General features: G+C 51.4%; 1 protein-coding gene across 1 annotated transcript in view; it reads right to left on the bottom strand.

Moving 5' to 3' along the window:
* Positions 1-13,679, bottom strand: part of TRIM8 (tripartite motif containing 8) — a 54,889-nt gene extending 41,210 nt beyond the window's left edge. The window contains exon 1 of the mRNA XM_045025894.1: positions 11,162-13,679. Coding sequence (XP_044881829.1) covers positions 11,162-11,731 — 570 coding nt within the window. The 5' untranslated portion in view covers positions 11,732-13,679. The remainder of the gene's footprint in view (positions 1-11,161) is intronic.
* Between the last annotated feature and the right edge of the window lie 3,882 nt (positions 13,680-17,561).

The following is a 17,561-nucleotide window of genomic DNA, read 5'->3' on the forward strand; positions in this document are numbered from 1 at the left end:
GATTCCACCAATCAGAGCCTGGGTTCTGAGACCCTCCCCCTTCACGGGGGAGCCCGAACATCTACATTGCAATTTTAGAACCTGGCAACCCAAGTCTCAGGCGCCTATGGCAGCTGATGCAGACCAGCTGCGGCTGTGCAGCGGGTCTTTTATCACAGCGTCGATGCCCCCTTCGACCCTCCTCTCCAGCCCCTCCAGCATCCAGCTCGCCCCTTTGCACGCCTCGCCTCTCACGCAGAACATCACTCTGTTCTGGGGGGAGCTTTACCACCTAGCTGGAGGCTGAGCTTTGGTTTGTCGTGTTTGTGTTTGTTATTAGCCGGCCGTGGTGCACGCTGGTGCGTGGCGATTAGTGCCGTTTAAATTAACAGGCAACAAGAATCACAAGCCAACCTTGAAGTGAATCAAGGTCAGGAAGGAAAACTGGGCCACTGGGACCCAATTCAGCAAGGTACTTAAGCACCTGAGTAGCCATGCTGACTTCAATGGAGACTTCTCACAGGTTTGGCACGTGCCTAAGTAGCTTGCTGAATCGGGGCCAGACGCCGCACGCTCCAGTCTTGGCCACCTTCTCAGCACTGCAGCGTGAAGGGTGATGGCGTCTGCACATGGACACGCGGTTAGAAAAACAGGACTCCTGGCTCTGCCCATGACTTGCCATGTGACCGTGGGCAAGACACGTCCCCTTTCCGTGCCTCAGTTTCCCCAGCTGTAAAACGAGCTAACGCCAGCCTACATCACAGCGGTACGATTAAGCTCACTTCCCCAACACAGGGCGAGTGCCTTGAAATCCCTGGACGGAGGGGGGCACATTGTTACAACTGCTGGCTTGGAACATTGGCCTGGGGCAGGGTCGTCACCTCCTGCTGGCTAACACGGGGAGGAAGCTTACCCACACCTCCTAGCTGTGGGAACAGCACAGAAGGGGCGAAGAGCAAAAACTGGGGACCCTGCCTGGTGCAGGGATGTAATCTTATGACCCCATCCACAAGGGTCTTCCCAGCGGAGCAAGGCGTGAGCTGCAGAACAGCTCTACTGAAGTCAAGCCGAGGCTGGAAAAGGCCCTATCGGAGTTAGAATGGTCTGTTGGCCTTCCCAGCCCAGCCCTGCTCCCCACCCCCTTTTCCCACTGGCCCTAACAACCCTGGAGCAAAAGGCATCATTTGCCCGGGGAAGTCCAAATGACATTAAACCAACCAGGGGCCGAATCTCCCATCGTTCGTCCCTCCCCCAGCGCTGCTGGCGGTGACGGAGGCCTCGTGGCTTGATTATTTATTTCTCCCCTTTGAGCCTGTTGGAAAGCCGAGCTCAAATGAGCTTTCGCCGTCGGAGCCCGGCGTGCCCGGCCAAGAGAACAAAGAGACAGGCGCGCGCACACACAGAGAGAGAATCCCTTTGTCTGCGAGCAGGGATCCTCGCCCAGCCACCTCAGTTTCCACCGAGCGACCTGCCGTTTGTGCTGATGCAGGGGGGAGGGGAGGAGGGGGGGGTTACACCTGCATCTCATGCCTGCTGCACAACCTTGCAGAGCCCAAAATAACCCCCCCACCCCCCTAATCCCAATCAATGCTCGTCTGTCTGGTGGAGCATCAATCTTCCCACTTACCTGCAGCACCCCAGCAAAACATCAGAACCGACGGGAGGGAGGTTCCAGGGAACAGGATATGAAACCCACACAATCGCTGGCTCAAAGCAGGGTTTATATCACCCCCCCAATGTATTTCTAGGGAAATTGCCAGTTCAATTTAATAACCTTTTTTTATTATTATTGAAAAGGTCCAGCACTGAAGCAAAGCTTCAGAAGCCAGGTCACCCTGAGGTTTTTGAAAGCAGGAGCGCCAAGGAGACAAGAGGATCCTTCCTCGGAGAACATGCTGAGGGGGAGGAGAGCCCAGCTCACCACGAATCCACTAGACTATACTATCTGTCGGCCTGCCAACATTCACTCATATTTTAGAGAGCGTGCGAGCGCTCGTTCCCCAGCCAGAACTTCCGTGTCTGCCAAGCGCTTCATCTGGATCCATCTGCGGCTGAGAAGTTTCCAAATCCGCTTGTGGATGTGTCCAAAAATAAAAGGCAAAAATCAAAGAATAAAAAGCATCAGTGGGGGTGGGGAGGAGGGAAGACAGGGGAAGAGAAGAACCTCAGGCTGAAAAATAAATCTCCATTTTTTCAGGTACATCACCACCAGGAGACAGGAAGAATTTAGATTGCGACGTCTTGCTATATAGCACCCTGCAGAAGCAATCCCCAGTTTTGGCTGGGGTCTCTCGGTGCTGCCGCAATACAACCAATAAGAAAGAGGAAGAGGTTGAGGTCGAGGTTGTGACTGAATGCTGAACCTGGGGCTGCAGATTCTCCTTTGCTGAAAACAACTGGGTTTGGACAAGGACTATTTTCACGGGTTTGATCTGCAGGAGAGACATAAAATACTTATAACAACCCCAGGATTTCGTGGCTGAAACTATGCTGCCCTCCAACAGCTGCTCAGGACCAGTTCTCTCTTCCTCCAAAAGCACAGGCCCCTACCCTGTGAGCTAAAGGAGAGTCTTCTTTATCAGTACAGGGTTTATGACACACAGCTGAACAGTTCTGATTCCATGCAATAAAGGGAAGTGGTGTACACACCCACACCGCACTAGCCAGTTTACCGCAACGCTTCTGTCCACAGCACTGTGCAAACACACACAACCCCCCTCCGCCCCACGGTAGAATGAATGTTAGCCCCATTTTATAGGTAGGCAAACCGAGGAACAGAGAAGCGAAGTGGCCCATCTACATTCACACAAGTGAATAAAGGAGCCCAAGATTAACTCAGGAGTCCCTGGCTACAAGTCCACTAAACACCATCTCTCTTAACAAGGGATTGAGAACCCCCACCCCCCCTTAGCCTACTGCTGCAGCTAAGACAGAAAGGTGACAGTCACCAGTCTGGAGATAAATAAAAAGCACAGACTGGATTCTGCCCTGGAGCCCACGGGAGCGACCTGCGTGACCCAGAGCAGGATCCGGCCCCGAGTGTTGATTTATAAACCCGTATGTACGCGTCCATTTGAATTCTGACAGAATGACGGCCGGCAGCCGCTGAATTCACAGCATTCCGCACTGATCACATTGATCGCTGCAGGCCAGTGCAACACAGAAGCGGATTATAAAACACTGCACCGGCTAGCATTTCTGCAAAGCTCCCTCACGGCTCTCGGCTATTTCATTGTTTCAATGTTAGTCCCTCCTCTCCTTCCCCATCTCCTCCCCCACTCTAGGGAAGGATCTGCCCAGTTCAGCTCTGATTACAAGGGCAAAAACTGGTAGGATCACTGAGGTGTGCTAAGGAAAAATAACCCCCCCAACGGAATAGGCCAACGCACGGCAAGGCGGTCACAGAGCTCTTTGCTCTAACCTATTGCTACTAATCCAACAACCTGCTCCTCGTGCGGCCAGACAGGCAGCTTCATTCTGCTCTTGCTGATGCTGGTCTGAGCCAGGAGCTCACCCTGGCGCACCTGCTGAGCTCAGTGGGTTTTGAGCCGAATCAGGTCCGCGGGCTCCTAGCAGCAGGGGGAGAAAGGGGAGGGGAGATCTGCAGCTTTCTGCCTTTGGCCCAAACCAGCCCTTGCAATTGGGAAGTTTGGGAACCATCCATTTGCGGAGATAGGAGGAGGGGAGGCGTCTTCAAAACCTCTCTAATGTTCACCCAAACTCCTCCGCTCCTTTGATTACAGCTGGTCAGGGAGGGTGTCAAACTTCCCCTCCCCTCCCCATCACGCCTCTGTTCCCAACAGGAGGAGAAAGGGGTGAAGGGGAAGAAATTATACTTTCAAATTAAGGCCTCTTTTCTCTCCTCTCTTTTTCAACCACCCGGCCCTTTCCTCCCCCAGCCAGAGCACATGTAGCAGAGAATGGTTCTCCACTGCCTAGCTTCTCCGGCGAAGGGCACTCTATGAACACCACGGGTTAGCCTCAGACTGAACAAGATGCTGGACCAAGTTTATTACAACAAGGGTATTTCTGCAGCCATCAAAAGCTCTGTTTATAGCCGCAGGTTTATACTGGAACAGACCTGGCCAACGCTGCACTGACTTCCTGTCTATTTCACGGTTGCCACTCCTTTGCTTTTGAAGCTCTCCAAAACAGGCTGCGTGGCATGGTAAGAACTGCAGAGGAGCAGGTCCTTGGGCCAGAATTTGTGACACAGGGAGAGCAGTTGGAAGAGAGTCGGTCTATCCCCAAGCTGTGGGCCTCAGTGGGTGAGCAAATCATCCGGTCTTTCTGTGCCTCGGTTTCCCCATCTGTAAAACGGGATAATACCTAAACCATAGGGGAGGGGAGGACCTCAACTCGCTACTGGTTCTAAAGCACTCTGAGCGCCATGATAAAAGACGCTATGCACAGTACCACATGGCCCTGTCTCATATGCGTGTGTAATCTACATACACCTACTCTAACGCTGTCCCTCCTCCACTGCACATGCCTATATGCAGTCCCAAATTGCGGCCCAAGGGCCTTCTCCTCTGCAGCTCCTACCACACCAAGCAGCCTTCTTCCATCCTTCCCATTTCATCAGCTCCACATCTTGCATCCAGGCTCGGCCAAAAACCAATCCCCGACCTCTGCCTCTTAATTCCTCCGGTCTCTGCCCTTATTTTTTTAGTTAGCTCTGTACAAAGCACTTGGGGATGGGAATCTGTAGCCAAGCAGGCACAAGCAACCAAGCTGTCTAGGTCTGATTGCATTCCGAGGCCTTCGTATAAATGCAGCAAGGAAGACGAGGGGGAGGGTATAGGAAGAGGAAAGAACTATTTCAACCCACAGCCAAGCAATTCAATAGGCAAATTCAAGACAGTTTTAGTTAACTGATGGCCTAAAGGTACCGTCTTGCTTTGAGAGACTCCTAGGATCAAGACAAGTTCATGCTTGGGGTAACTTCCCGGACTTCAAAGGCTTTACACCAGGGATGGCTACGCGCCCCCAAGATTCCTCTGAAACACCCTTTCCTGCTATCTTATGCATTTAATTTCCTGTCTTCTAAATCGTCAGGAAAACCAAGGGCAGCAGCAAAGCCCACACAAACCAACGACTGTTAAAGCCATGGAGATGGGGCCAGGGAGGTCTGATGAGATCACCTACGATGGCCTAAAAAGCCACTGCACATAAAGGCAGAATCCCAGGGCACAAAAAACGGTTCCCATTTGGCAGCCCGGCACCGGGCTCGTAGGACCATGATTTTAGCTACTAGAAGTATCAGCGTCTCAGCCCAGCACCGGAATAACCAGGGGCACTGCAGATCAGGGCTGAGGAACATCGGAAGGGCTGTGGGCAGGGAACTGAAGGACATCAGCAGAGCTGTGTAACGGGTGTCTAGGACCAGAATAGCCAGGGACTTCCCGTGAGTGCGGAGGTGCACTGGCGTAGCTGGGCGAGACCTAATGCTGGAATAATCGCGAGTCTCGAGTGAGGCACGTTTGCAGAGCACTATGGGAAATGCTTGCATAGCATCTGCCCCCACTGACCACAGTCACAAGTACTCAATTACACCAAGCGCTAGGCAAATATGTATGAACAGTACCCAGCCGATGATCTGTACCACACACACACCTGCTAACAAATCACCTGGAAATATACACGCCTATTAAATCAAACCCTACGCACTATAAGCTAGGAAACCTGGTTTTGTTTGTTTTTAAAATGCAACCCACCTCAGCTCTCCCTACAGGTTCGCAGTTCTAGCCGGTGCCAGCCACCCGGTATTTAGAAGCACTCCAGTTCCAATAATATTTTTTACCATTGGGAGAGAAGGACCCTTTCAAGGGAAAAAAAAATTCCCGCAGCTCCACAGCTGTCTATCAAAGAGAGGCCTGCAAAGCTCCCGCTTTGAAACTCATTGTGTAACTGACAATTTTTTGTCCTTGCTGGAGTGCGTCAGGGAAAAATCGATAGGGCCAGCCAGGAAAGGGGGTGGAAAAAAGCCACAATGGACAATTTCACAGATCATCTGCAGGGAGGGTATGGCCGGCCACTGCTTTGCCTGGACAGGCATGATTAACAGGTCACATCTGTGTCAGGCTCTGCAGCCAATTCTCCCAGCAGTGCACTGGCACAAGGCCTGCCTCTGTACAGAAATCTCGCTCCCAAAAAATCTCCCCCGGCAGGAGCTTAGAATTCATCACTGTTCCCCTCACCAATCCATTTCAGACCTTTGGCAAATATTACAGGTCTCCTCCCTCCTGAATTTTAAAACAGAGCTGAAATCAACTCAGCTCTTTGCGTGATTAAAAACAAACAACTCCCCATCCCACCATGTCCATTTATAAAGCCAAAACCACCTTCCCTGTGCAACAGCCCAATCAGCACTGCTCTGGAAACAGTGCTGTACTGCTTCATTACCTGAAGGGGGAGCACTGAACATTGTTTTCAAAAGGTCTCACCAAAATAACGCTCCTTATATATAGCTCTCCCATTCTTCTTAAAAAAAATACTAAAGCTATACAGAATATAGAAGAATCCCCCCAAACACACACACCCAAGCTGTTCTACCTTTAAGGCAAGTCAAATAGCAGGATTAAAAACCCTCAGGATCCCTTTAAAAAAGAAAAGAAATACCCTGTGCTTTGGCCTAAATGGCATTTTAACTCTGTCTGCTTTGAGATTCTCAAGTGAGCTTTGATTCAGGCTAGTCTAAGTCAATTGCATCCAGTGTAAAGGCCGGGATGAACATGGCAAGATTTGGAGAATGTTTGGGAGGAAAAATATTTTGCTGGTTTTGTTTCCTGGTCTTCCTTCAAATCCCCATTAGGTGACTTCAGAATCGGATACAAACTTTTCTTTAATAGACAAAAAACAAAAGAACAACAAATAGCTGTTCCCAAGATGGGTTATTTTGCAGGGTTGGAAGGAGATTCCATTATGATGGAGGATAAAGGGCAGCCTGGGAACTTTAAGATTTCAACAATGAAGGCAGGGCCCTGGCCTGAAGAGAAACCCCTCATTGTTTTGATTCCTTGATACAAACAAAATGAAAAGAAACAAAACAGAGGGTTTTTATTTCCACGCCACAAAAACAGGAAATAAAGGAGAAAAAAATCTCAAAGGGGGGAGGCGATAGTTGCACGCGACAGATTAACCACAAATGATATGTGCTATCTGTATTGCAACAGTGTCCGTGAGCTACAATCATGGACCAGGACTCCACTGTGCCAGGAGCTGTACACACAGAGAGCAAAAAGACAACCCTTCGTCCTGAAGAGCTGAAATCTACATACAAGACTATCTGCCTTTGCAATTCTGCATGTGTCTATTTGAGACACACCTGCCCCTTCTCCCACACAGTCTTAGCGCCGATGCTGCGCCCCCACCCCGCCAACCTGGAAAGATCTCGCCTGACTCGTGCTCAACATACCGTTTACAGTGCGGTGGTACCTGAAGGTCTCAACTAGATTGGTCTCAGTTGCGCTAGGGTTGTACAAACACACTGAAAATGACCATCCCTGCACCCAAGGAGCTTACAGTCTCCAAGACTAGACCTAACAAGTGGAGGACACAAACAAAGGGTCAGAGTTGGGCGGCAGGGGACCTGGGTAAGAAAAATAATACAACGGGCACATGCCTTGGGCCTGTCGAGGCAATGATCACAACTTGCCACCTGGCTAGCTGTGATCAGGTTCTCTTCAAAGGCCTCCCACGCCAACGTCAGCCCCAGGCCCTTGCTCAGCCACAGAGCTGGATCCAGAGTCCCGCTGCACAATGATATTAGGAAGGTGACAGAGCAGAGACTCAGGCCCGGAGTCTCCGAACGTCTTTGTTACATAATCAAAAAAGGAGCCACAAAAAGATCCATGAGGAATATCGCATGACCGGTGACTTTCAGACACCTTCCCCCCAGCCCCAGATCTCACTAGCTACGCACTATTAGCCATTCATCAATGTCATTATATAGCCCAGCTCTTTGGGGGTTTTTGCCATCTCTTGTTGTGTTGTGGCTAACCAAAGGGAACATTCGCCTGAGAAAGAATCACCAGCTCCAGCCCTTAGAGTCCAAGATCCTGAGGGCAGGAAGTTGCCATTTCTTATTTGTCTGCAAAGCACCATGCACACTAAACATATACATGGGCAGATCCCAAGACCTACTGACAAGGGGTGGGTTTACTGCTATTTTATTGAAGGGGGAAACCGAGGCACAAGACCTAGGTCACATAGTGAGCTAATGGGAGAACTGGGAATAGAAGCCAGATCTCCTGACTCCCAGCTCTGTGCTTTAGCCACTGGATCATGGTGCCTCGCTTATTCAGACAAACTCAGGCTGATGACTTGGAGAACTATTGATTAAGAACCTCAATATTTGGCCTAATCTATGTAAGGAATTTATCGGGTCCCCATTACAACATCAGAGCACTTCACAATCTTCAGTGCATGGCCCTGTAGGAGGGACCAGTGCCATCATCCCCATGGCACAGAGGAGAAACTGAGGCACACAGGGGCTAAGTGACTCCCCTAAGGTCACACAAGAAGTCTGTGGCAGAACAGGGAATCAAACCCAGGTCTCGAGTCTCAAGCTAGTTCCCTAACCACTGGACCATCTTTCCTGAATACTAAAGGTTTGCAGTGAGGCTGAAGTGTATTCCTTGACTGGCTGGAGCGTTGCACCCTGCAGTTTAGCCAGGAAACCCCCTGAAGGGGCTGATGCAGAGCCAGCAGAAAGTATCCTTCGAGCAGCAACACATTTTAAAAGTGGGCGTGGATGAGATCCAAGTCTGCTGGGAACGCACCCGGAAAATTCCTTGGCGCTGCGCAGCGGACCGCCCCATTGCGTGGGTTTCCCAGCCCGGCCAGCCACTCCCGGCTCTGGGGTGAAGGTATCTTTTCGACTTTTCCCAGAGAGGATGAATTAACAGAAGCAAACAAACGCTTCTCATAAGCCTGGCTGAGTCTTTGCCCTTCCTCAGGGTGGGTGTGCGGGGGGAACCACTAGCAGCTCCATGCCAGCCTTGGCTTTCCCCAAAAAACCCAGAGGGGGAAAAACCACTTTTGTGTGAGCTCACACTGGCTCCTCTCTGCAGAGGATCTCCCCCCCCCGGCCTGGCCATCCAACTGGAAAGTAATTATGTTGCGCTTCTTATTTATTACCGTGTTGTTTTTTAATTGCTAAACGGTGACTCATCTTGGCAGCGTTAAAATACACAGGAAATGGTCCCCATTTCACAGCAATCACCATTCGATTCACTGTTAAATATTTATTCCGCGCACTATGGCGCTGGGAGGAAGCCGAGGGCCCCACTGCCCTGAAGCAGTTGTAGGGGAGACAGCAGGACAGAAGAGAGGCCTAGGGAGCCAGCAACGCTGGGATGGGCTGATGGCCTCTGCGCTTGTTAGCTGTCCCCAGTCTCTGCAGCTAAAGGCAGGGACTAGACCCCAGGATTAGGGCAGGAAGGGCTCCACCAGGCCACGCTGCCAAACAAGCCTCAACGGACAAAACCCCCTATTATTCCAGTTCTGGGCATGAGCTCACAAAACCCCAGTGGTCTGTGCTCCTCCCAGGATGGGCACGGGTCCCACCCGTCCCCACCACAAACTCCTCATTGTTCAGCCAAATGTCAGCCTAAGTGCCCACAGGCAGAAAAGCTGGAGCACTAGCCCACTGCACCCCCATGCTGCCTTCTCCCCAGGGCTTCTGGAGAAGGCCAAGCACTGGTGACACCACCCCCAGCTGCTCAAGTTCCTACCCCTGCCTCACCCCTCCTCCACAACACCCACCTCCAAGGGGTTTCAAACATCACCAGAGGAGGGAGACTCTGGTGGAGCCCGGGGCGGTGGGAAGAGAGAGGAGAGGCTGATTTGACACTGACAAGCCATGCCAAGGGAGGGATGCATTGTAATCAAGGCATTGCTTGCCACCCCTGGGAGCAAGCTGCCTGAAACCAGATTTCAGTGCAATTCAACCTACGAACCTGTCTGATTTCCCTTCCACCCTCGCTTATTTGGAAAGCAGACGAGGACAGGGCCTTCAGAAAAGGTTCTGGGGGCAGGGCCTCGGGCAAGGGTCTCTCTTTGCTGATGTTTTGTTCTAAGCCAGGATGATTACGTTCAGCGTTCATTCGCTGCAACAAATGGCCCATGGAGGGGCTCACTAGCTGCATCGGCAAGTTACCCATATCCTCTTTGTTAATTAGTTTGCAAAGCAGTTTGAAGGTTTCAAGTCCTATTGTCACCAGTGGGTGACAAATGACTTCAAAAGATCCCCATCAAATGCCTCGCTGCTTCCTCTCCTCCGCCTCCACTCCATTGTCTGAATAACCCCCTGAAAGCGGAAAACACATACCCCATCCCAGTGATTTTATCACCCACCCCTGTTTGGCACGCACTTCCCCCCACCCCCACCATGCCTTTCCAGCTGAGCTTGAAATTAACGTCTGCTTTAGTAGCCACGCTAGTCCACAGGATATGAGACACAGTAGGTAGGTTGGTCCAGGCAAAGATATTACCTCACCTACTTTGTCTCTCTCACGTCTGCTTTTGTTTACTTCCTCATTTCTACCCCAGCAACAGGGAGGAGCTGGGAACAGGACATTGCATCAAATGGCAGCTGCAGAACCATCAGGGGGGAGGAGTGCAAGGAGTTGTTTTGTGTAGGTCCTACATAAACACTGGCTTTTTCAATAAACAAATAAAAAGATTCTCAACGGCACAGCAGAGGAAGATCGGGGAATAGGTGGCAAATTGCTCCCCTAATGATTTTAAAGCAGATGGAATTTGGGGAGGGGAGGGGGTGTCAGATTTGACTGTGCCCACTTGAGTCTGGAATCTTCACAACTGAGTAAAAGCCCTTGATCAAAAAGAATCACCATGTGGGGCTAGGTAAAGGTTCAGATAGGCAAATATGCAGCGTGGAAAATGCGGGGAAGTGATTCGCTTCCATCCCACACTCGAATTGGAAGAGATCTAGGAGGTCCCTTCGCCTTGCCCCACTGGCCAGTCCCAGGTCGGTTCCAATGACACATTATTTTTAAGGACTTTGACCATCTCTTTTCGACTGGAATCTCCTCGGGGCAGGGACTTACTTGCCTTTGCTCATCTCTTGGACAGCACCATGCACGCCACGGGCGCGCTGCAACCAGCACAACCGTCTCAGAGAAAGAGACAAAAAGGAACAACTGCAAGGTCCACTTACCCTGATCTCGTTGCGCCGGATTTCCACGTCACACACCGAATGGCCCTGGTGGGCCCCGCTGTAGTAGCAGCAGAATTGGCACACGGCGACCTGCTCCGCTTCACAGTGGTACAATCGGTAGGCGTTGTGTTGGGGGCAGCTCCAGGCCCGGACGTCGTCCGCCTCCACCAGGAGGTGCCCCCGGGCCGTGGAGGGCTGCTGCAGGTGCGTCTGCACGTGAGATTGACAGCAGGGGGCCTCGCACCTCAGGCAGATCTTTTGGGCGGGCAGCGGGGGACCCCTGCGGCAGAAGACGCAGTGCAAGACCGAGGGGGTCTTCTCCAGGTTGAGGGAGTTGAACTTCTCCACAATGTTGGTCAGTTTCAAGTTCTTCTCCAGGTTGGGTTTCTGGTTGTAGGCCTGATTGCATTCCGGACAGCGCACTAACCCAGTCTCCTTGGCCCAGGCCTCCCCTATGCAGCCCCTGCAGAAATTGTGCTTACAAGGAAGTTGAACGGGTTCCACAAAGACATGCAGGCAAATGGGACATATAAGTTCCTCTTCGAAACAGTTCTTCCAATTTTCAGCCATTTCTACAGATATATGTATAATCTCTCTCTTCCTATTTCAGTTTGATCTACAGATGCAGCTGGAGAGTGGGCTTTTCCCCCTGCAGTGGGAAGTCTGCCGGTAAACTGCTCTTGAAAAAAAAAATAATAATCAAAACTACAATATACCCTAAAATTCAAAGTAAAATAACCCACAGAGCAGAGTTCTACGAAACTCAAACACTAACAAAAATGTATATATATGATTTGATTAAGGGCCACTGTCAGCTGGAAAAAAAACCACAGAAGATTTCAGGGTTTAAAGCCCACAATTTTAACAACTCTTAGGAGCAGTTTTGTTTCTTTTGATTCCGGAAGGTGAATCAAAACTTACTGAAGGTTGGAAAAAAAAAATCCATACAAAATCCAATAGCAGAGTCCAAGTTCTATAAAAACCTCCTAAATTTAGAACTCCGGATTTGATTTTTCTTGTCTTCGGTTTGCAACTGACATTCAATATTTTAAAGGGACTTTTGTCCACCAACCTGGTCAGAAGCCCAAGAGAATAGACCGCCTCCGATTTTTTTTTCCCCCTTCCTTTTCTCCCTGAGGGGAGCTAGGAATTAGTCTTTTAAAAAAAAAATCTGAGTTAAGATCCAAATGGAAGATTAAAAAACAATGAAACAACGAACTGGATTCTTTCAAGTGCCCCAGAGATTTCTTCTAACCCAGATGAGCAGCAAAAAAAATTCTTTCGGTTGCTTTGGAATAGTGAGATCTTGGACGGAAGAACACAGTGGGAAGACGGGTCAATCATTCAGATGAAATTCCAGCCCAGAGCCAAAGGAACCCTCCCTATCCCTTCCTCCTTTCACAAACAGGAATGAGAACGAAAGAAGAAGAAAAAAAGGTTTGGGAGGGGGGGGGAAGGCTCATGAAACAAAAATCAACCTGTGCTCTAAATGCTCACTAGGGAACAGGTTTAGAAAATGAAAATCTTGTTTCAGGATCTGGAGAGATTCTGATTCAAGGTAAAAACATCCAAAAGTAGAAATAATAAAACAAAACAGAAGCTCAATATTTGGGAGAGAGCTGGGTCGCTGGTAGGAAAACAAGCATGCCTTGATCAAACTGAAAAGGAATTTCTCAACTGCTAATGAAGAGCCCTTCCCCCTCCTTTTCCTTCTCTTCTCTGTTTTCTCTCTGACATGAAAGCTATTGCTCCTTTCAGATCCAGCCTGCAAAAAGGGGGTGAGAGGGAGAAGCTGAAAGAAGACGGCAGAAATGTACAATTCCAGCAGGATCTAGTCAATTCTCAGCCATTTTGAGTTGCCTCTCTCAGTTTGGATTTTAAAAATAAAGCGACAAGAGAAAGAAGGGTAGATTTAAAAAAAAAAAGTAATAAAAACAATAAAAAAACAAATCGATCTGGTAGACGGCACCCCCCCCCTGTAAAGTATGCGCCTGATGTGTCAGTTTAAGGAGGGGAAACTCCAAATTGAGTCTGTGCAGCAGCAGCTGCTGTTGTCTTTTGGCTTTATCATCAGATCAAAAAAAAAAAGCCAACACGCTCATCACGGCCACCTCCAGCCATCTTGGTTTTTTTGTTGTTTTTTTTTTTAAATAATCTCTTTAATAAAAATAGACGTTTCTTCTTTCCCTCCCTACGCCCCCAGAATCACGGCAGAGACTCTGGCAGCACCGTGGTTTCAAGGCTCCCTCTTCTCTGCCCCCGGATTCTTTGCCACACGCAGGGGGGGGGGGGAATAAACCGACTCCCTACAACATTAAAAGAAAAAGGAAAAAAAAACAAACAAAACCCAAACCCCCAAAGAGCCACAGGCCAAGCGGGCTCGGCCCCGCGGTCACACGCAGGCCCGGGGCCAGGCGACCGGGGCAGCGGCTCCTCCAGGCTGGGCCATACAGCAGGAATCAGGTCTCCTGACAGCTACGGAGCCATAGTCACCGGGCAGCTCCAGACACAGGCGGTCACATCCCAGGTGCGGGGGGGGTGCGTGTCGGGGGGGGGGGGAGCCCAGAGCAGGAGACGCGACCCCCACCGCGCACGATAAATCCCCAAGGGGGGGGGGGCGCGGACCCCAAAGTCCTCGGGACTGGGGGGCGGGGCTCAGCCGGGGGGGGGGCGATGGAGGCTGCAGGGAGGGGGGGGGTCCGGGTCCTCTTCGGGCTGTGGCTGCGCAGGGGGGCGGCCCGATCCCCCCGCCCCGAGCGGGCTCCCCTGGGGCCGCGGCGCCCCGTTCGCCGCCGGCGAGTGACAGCCCGGGGGGAGCCGGTCCGGAGGGTGCCGCGGCCGCCGCCTCCTCCTCGCCCGCCGCTGCCGCTACCGCCGCTGCCTCCCCCCGCCCGTGGCCGCGCCGCCGTCGTCTCACGCCGGGGCCGAGCCGCCGCCGCAGCCTCTAGCCCGGGCCCCGCCCCGCCGGCCCACGTGACCGCCCCGATTCGATACATTGAAACGCCGCCGCGTTCGGCCTCCTGCCTTAAAGCGGCCGCGCCGGGGCGGCAGAAGGGGGTGGGGCCCACCTTTCTCCAACTCCCCCCCGCCCCCCCCGCCTGCGACCCTCCCCGCACCCCCGGCGGGGTTAGGGCTGTGACCGTGGCACTCGGGACCCCCAGGCCTGGGTCCCGCGGCGCGAGGCACGGTACCGAGACAGCCGCTGCTAGGGTGACCAGATGTCCCGATTTTACAGGGGACAGTCCCGCTGGTTGGGGCTTTTTCTTATATAGGTTCCTATTACCCCCCCACCCGCGTCCCGCTTTTTCACACTTGCTGTCTGGCCACCCTAGGCGCTGCCCCAAAGAGCTTCCCATCCTTGGCAGGAGAGGATGGGGGGACCTGCGGGGAACAACCAGGCCCCGCTGGCTAGCGCCAGAGGCGGTGGATGCGCCGGTGCGAAATGCTACGGGCGGCCGCTCCCGGCCGAGTGTGCAAGGCAGCAAAGGGGTCAGAGCCCTGGTGCATCAAGCGTTTTACTCCAGCAAGGGGCACAGGCCTACAGCTATCCGCTCTGGCCCCCGTTCCCACAGTATCTTCGGCCCTGATCCTCCAAGGCATGGAAGGGGACATCGATGCAGTTAACAGCAGCAAGCCTCCGAGCCCGGCTCGACAGACCCACTTCACGGGTAGCGCAAGCCCAAGTCTGTCAACGCGTGCTCAGAGGTTCACTGCTTCAGGCAGTGTAGAGACACCCTTAGACACGTAATTCCCACTGAAATCAACATCAGGTAGGTGCCTAAATACACCTCTACCCCCATATAACGCTGTCCTGGGGAGCCAAAAAATCTTACTGTGTTATCATAGAATATTGGGGTTATAAGGGACCTCAGGAGGTCACCTAGTCCAACCCCCTGCTTAAAGCAGGACCAATCCCCAGACAGATTTTTGCCCCAGTTCCCTAAATAGCCCCCTTAGGGGCTGAACTCACAATCCTGGATTTGTCAGGCCAATGTGCTATCCCTCCTCCCTGTAATAGCAAACTTGCTTTGATCTGCCGGAGCATGCAGCCCCGCCCCCCGGACCACTGCTTTACCACGTTATATCCAAATTTGCGTTATATCGGGGTAGAGGTGTACCTTTGGGGAGCTGGGCCTCACAATCTTTAATATATTTACCCTCACAATACCCCTGTGCAATAGGGAAACGCTATCATCCACATTTTACAGATGGGAGACTGAGGCACAGAGCAGCTAAGGCCTAAGCACCAGACCATGTTGTGTGCGATTAAAGCTTTCCAGGAAAACTGGTGGTTTTTCTAGCTGCCCGCACTGCAAACTCAGCCTGAGATCTGAGAGACAGATTAACACATTGCCAGCAATACAGATTTTGGAGCTAGGACGTTGCAGGGATGTGTGCACTGGTTCTAGGGGTGTTGGTTTTTAAGCATAGCAGAGTCTTACAGATTTGCATACAATCTTGTAAAGGCCTCCACGTTTTCTGCACTCTGTGAGAAAAGCAGTCTAAGTACAGCCAACCCCAAGTGTTCCAAAATCATGAGTCACCCCCCCCCCCAAAAAAAAGACTCTGAGATTGGCTTCAAAATCATGAGACTGAAACCAAAAATAATGAAGTTTGATTACTTGTTATCTTACTTCTGTGTTTTGAGCCTTTGAGCTACACTTGGGTCATGTTTTTGAAGCCCAGATCTTACCCTTTTTAAAATATGAATAGTCACATGAATCTAGGAGCTGGGGCTTTAACAAAAAAACCCAACCATGAGAGTCAGGATAAAATTGTGAGAGTGGGCAACACTGTAAGTGTCCCTGGAGCCAAATCCTTTTTGGAATTAAATGCTCACTTCAGTTTTTAGGAGTGATGCTTATCTCTTTCCTCAGCGAAGATAAAGGATGTAGAAATATTTCCAGCTTTACTCACCAGTGCTGATCACACCGAGCTGACCTGTACTTCACCGCGCTCTGCGTTTAGCTTCATCGCGGCTCGGGATTTGGTGAAACTCCTTTCATTCAGGCCAGTCCATGGGCTTGTCAAACCCAAAGGGCTGGGCAGCCCTGAACTTTGGCAGTTTTCTTTTCCTGTTCTTGATCCTGCTCCAGAACGAGTTTATCTCTGACACCGTCATGTGCCAGTGGCAAAGAATCCTAGAGGGCATCACTTTCCTCCAACACGGAACATGGACCTTTATTAGAATACGCAACGCAATGCTAACCCTGAAGCGCCTCTGTTTCTCTCTGCTTTACTGTAGAGCTCTGCCTAGAAGCTCCCCGAGCTTCAGTGCTGCCTGGCGGATTGCTACAGATTTAAAGAAACAATTCACATAACGTCACCGTTTCGTTAATTCTTTTGACCATGAGCAACGCAGGCTAGAATCCGGATCTCTCTCTCTCTCTCTCAATGCTGTGTTGGTTCTGCAAGGAGAAGGGGAGTATAAAGCAGGAGCTCAGAGGCTAGAGTGGTGAAGACCAAAGTATTGAGGAAGACAGAAGTAGTAAGCACTCATTTAACTCATGAAAGTGAGCCCATCTGACTCTGAACACACACGGGGAGCAGGTCAAGTGAGAAAGGAGGAGCCAGTAGCCACTTGCTTTTAAACTGGGGCCCAACAAGCGCTGTATGGCCTGTCCCCACCAGGGTTCATAACCACATTTGAAACGCTTGGTGGTGGCTTGCATCCATGCAATGGTTTCAAGCACAGCGGAACTAGCACCTAGCAAGCTGCCAGGGTGACAAGCGCCATTAGCGGTTTACAGCGATTGTTCCCAAGCACCTCCAGGTACTGATTCCACAGGCCTTGGAGCCTGTGGCTGGCCTGTTCCTGCCTTAATAATGAGCCTCTAAGTTAGGCCCTGATGTGCTACTGCATCCGACTCAGCTGCCCCCACCCTCGGGCTCAGGGGAGCTGGGTCGGCTCCGAACAGCAGTCTCACGATTTCGCAACCGGCCAGGTTAGAGAGCACACAGCAGACCAGGAAGCAGCTGCTGACAATCTATAGAGACCTTCACATCATTTTACAGACTACAATCTATGGTGCCTTGCCGCCTCAGGAGAGTTGCTCCGTGTAACCGACCTCAGGCTCTGAATGCTGCCATCTCTAGTGGGAGGAGGACAGCAGCTAACTGGTGAAAAGTAAGGAGAATATACTTCAGTTAAAGACAGGTCCAAGTCCTGACCCACGCAAACAGGGGGTGATGAATCAAGTTGTTAGCCTGGCAAATGAGTACAATCGGGGTGAGCCTTGCACACAACCTGAACGCACAGTCCCAGGATAGCTCACCCAGGGCCTGTGTCCCTATCATGCTGTGATACCAGCGAGGGATGGAGAACCTCATCTCCAGTCACACAGGGGAGCAATTCGTAGACTGATCCGGCCCTTCCAGCAGCTGGTTCTAACTCGAGGTC

Source organism: Mauremys mutica, chromosome 7 (assembly GCF_020497125.1).
Source record: "Mauremys mutica isolate MM-2020 ecotype Southern chromosome 7, ASM2049712v1, whole genome shotgun sequence".
NCBI lineage: Eukaryota > Metazoa > Chordata > Testudines > Geoemydidae > Mauremys > Mauremys mutica.